This window comes from Galeopterus variegatus, unplaced genomic scaffold, assembly GCF_000696425.1.
Source record: "Galeopterus variegatus unplaced genomic scaffold, G_variegatus-3.0.2 Scaffold6226, whole genome shotgun sequence".
NCBI classification, from domain to species: Eukaryota; Metazoa; Chordata; class Mammalia; order Dermoptera; family Cynocephalidae; genus Galeopterus; species Galeopterus variegatus.
The window spans coordinates 29,663-32,919 of NW_007732337.1; the positions used below are offsets into that span (position 1 = coordinate 29,663).

At 40.7% G+C, this 3,257-nt stretch overlaps 1 protein-coding gene across 1 annotated transcript; it reads right to left on the reverse strand.

Annotated features, from left to right (window-relative positions):
• Positions 1-1,372: 1,372 nt before the first annotated feature.
• LOC103606007 (olfactory receptor 7A17-like) lies at positions 1,373-2,326 on the reverse strand. The gene has a single exon (XM_008590601.1). The coding sequence runs from the start codon at positions 2,324-2,326 to the stop codon at positions 1,373-1,375; it is 954 nt and encodes a 317-aa protein (XP_008588823.1).
• Between the last annotated feature and the right edge of the window lie 931 nt (positions 2,327-3,257).

Below are 3,257 nucleotides of genomic sequence, written 5' to 3' on the forward strand. Positions count from 1 at the left end.
ACATTATCACAGTTTTTACCACTGAAGTTTTTCCTGTAAGAACTCTGCCTGTCTCCATACCTGTTTCCAATGCCAGGTGCTTCAGTGGTGCTGCTGAGACTGTAGTTCCCTGGGTCCTTTCTGCTCTGGGTGACAGAAGCTGCATCAGGCACAAGTCCTCCGCAAGGGTCCAGTTAACCTCCCTCCTTCCTGCGAATGTTGAGTCACAGGCAAGAGGAGTAAGGAGCTTATTTCCTATTTTTTGTGCCTCAGAGGTTGAATTCTCATGAAATTAGTGGTTCCATTCTTACTCTATTCTCTGAGCAGTTTGGTTCCCATGAGTGAGGGAGTCAAAATGGGAAAGAATTTATTTTCTGCTATTTATCTGTCTTTGGAAACATCTTGGAAACCAGAGGTGTATATCATTCTCTCCAGGACTTTTTGCTCACAGTATTCTTTTCTTCCTGGGTCTGACTTACATTATCCATTGTTTTCCTCTATGAGCATTTTCTAAATGTTTGACATGGGCTTTAGTTTGTTTGTTTTTGTCTATGAAAGGCATGAGCAGGCACATTTTTAACGAGCATTTGAGTCCCAGCACCCTAACTTGCAGTTGTGCACAGGGACCACACATGACTCCAAACAAAAATATTCCAAAGAGTTTGCTACAACTTCTATTCCTACTACTGAAGATGCAATGTATCCATGTCTTTTACAATGTGACTGTGAAGCTCCTCAGAATTATATGTAGAGTCTGTTTCTCCACCTTTGAATCTGAGCTAAACTTAAGATTTTTTAATTGTTTGGCCTGTAGAATATCATGGAAGAGAGAGTGTGCCTGAAATACTCTGTGCAGAAAATAGAATAAGTGCTGTGGACACTGAGCAATAACAGAACAGGATCTCAATGGGAGCATAAAATCCCATGACCAGCTATTAAACAGCCTGGTATGTTAAAGTCGACATTATCAGAAAGAGAATTCAGGGCAGCGATGTAGAAATGAATGATAGACATGAAATTGAAAAGCTGTGGTGTCAGAAATTCTTCTACAATAGGATTTTATAAATGGCCTTAGTTGATAGGTATAGTTTATCCCATAAAACTAGTGTAACTGTGTCACTGTATGAGAAACATGGGAATCTCTGAATTGTTTGTGATCCAACAATAGAAATTACTTTGTGAGAGCAGAAAAATGATGAAGGAGAAGTGTTGTATATTTGACAGGGAAGAAAGCTTAATAAATGAAAATTGCTTACATTTTACAAAGCAAACAAATAAAAGAAATTGAAATTCCTGGATATAATAAAGAGAGCAATTTATACATCCATGATCTAGCTAAATAATTGCAATTTCTGGCTCTGAGCCTTTAATCTCTGCAATCAGGTGCACATATTTAGCCACAGGACAATTGGCTCTTTCCTAGTTTCTGTCCCAAAAAGTCCTTCAGTGTCCTTTTTATGTCTTTATTCCTCAGACTGTAGATGAAGGGGTTCAACATGGGTGTGACCACAGTGTACATCACTGAGGCTATTGCACTTGAGTGTGAGTTGTGTGTTGCAGCAGAACTAAGGTACACTCCTAGGATCGTACAATAAAATAAGGAGACAACTGAGAGGTGAGATGCACAGGTGGAAAATGCTTTATACTTCCCCTGAGCTGATGAAATTCTGCATATGGAGGAAATTATCTTAGAGTAGGAGTAAAGGATACCAATGAGGGGTCCCCCACCCAGCAGTGCTGCTGCAAAATACATCACCAGGTCATTAAGGAAGGTGTCAGAACAGGCAAGATGGACCACTTGATTGAGTTCACAGAAAAAGTGGGGGATTTCCAAGTGAGTACAGAAGGACAGCTGCAATACCATTAAACTGTGTAACAAGGAATTCAGGGCACCCATGATCCAGCACACCAGAACCAGGAACACACAGAGCCGGGGGTTCATGATGACCATGTAGTGCAGGGGTTGACAGATGGCCACAAACCAGTCATAGGCCATCACAGTCAGGAGGAAGCTGTCCAATCCAACAAAGTGCATGAAAAAGTACATTTGGGTGATGCAGCCTGTGTAGGTTATGTCTTTGCTCTGTGTCTGTATATTCACCAGCATCTTTGGGATGGTGGTTGAGATGAAACAGATGTCCACAAAGGACAAGTTGGAGAGGAAGAAATACATGGGTGTGTGGAGGTGGGGGTCTGAGATGATGGCCAGGATGATGAGCAGGTTTCCAAGCAAAGTGACCAGGTACATGGACAGGAACAGCCCAAAGAGGAAGGGTTGTAATTCTGTTTTTTCTAAAATTCCCAGAAGAGGAAATACTGAAATTTGTGTGTCATTCTCTGGTTTCATATGGTGGAGGTGACTGCAAAAGGAAAAAACAAAAACAATGAAAAAACACAAAAGAAGAGATAGAAAAACAACTTGAAAAAACATTCATTAATAACCTATCAGAAATGTTATAATTTATATTGTATAATTAGGACACTAATTTCTGTATATGTGTACTAATCAGTCCCCCTTCAAATGATTCCTCATCCCATGTCTGATTAGGAATTCCAGTCCTATGTTTACCCTTTTCCCAAGAGGTCATGTATTCATTTTTTTTTTTTTTTTTGTGACCGGTAAGGGGATCGTAACCCTTGGCTTGGTGTGGTCCACACCACACTCAGTCAGTGAGCACACTGGCCATCCCTATATATGATCTGAACCGGCGGCTTTGGCGCTCCCAGCGCCACACTCTCCCAAGTGAGCCACGGGTCCGGGCCCCCAAATTTTGATAATTAATTTTTCAAGCATTTGAGAAATAATCATTGGTTATTTTCCATGTTCCAGGCACTGTCTAAACCATGACTAAACAGTATAGAACAACAAAGACTTCTACAGTAAAATATGTAGAAAGAATGAAAGCAATATATATATATATATATATTATTTACATGGTCATAAGGGCTATCAAGTAAAAGAAAGAAGGTAAAACGGAGAGAGTGGATGAGGTGTTATTTATTTATTTTCTTGTATATTCAGGGAAATTGAGCAGACAAGGTGACATCTGAACAAAGACCTCAAAGAAGACAAGACAGGAGCCACATGGATATTTGGGAATATATGTGGCCAGCAGGGGGAATGTCCAGTGTAAACACCTATAGAAAGATGCTTTTTTCAGACCTGAGGCCCACAAGGAAGCCAGTGTGGCAGGGGAATGAGCAAGAGGAGAGTGATGGGAAACGGTGTCAGAGAATGTTGAAGAATGAGGTGGCCTCACTGCTGTTGAAACTTAAAG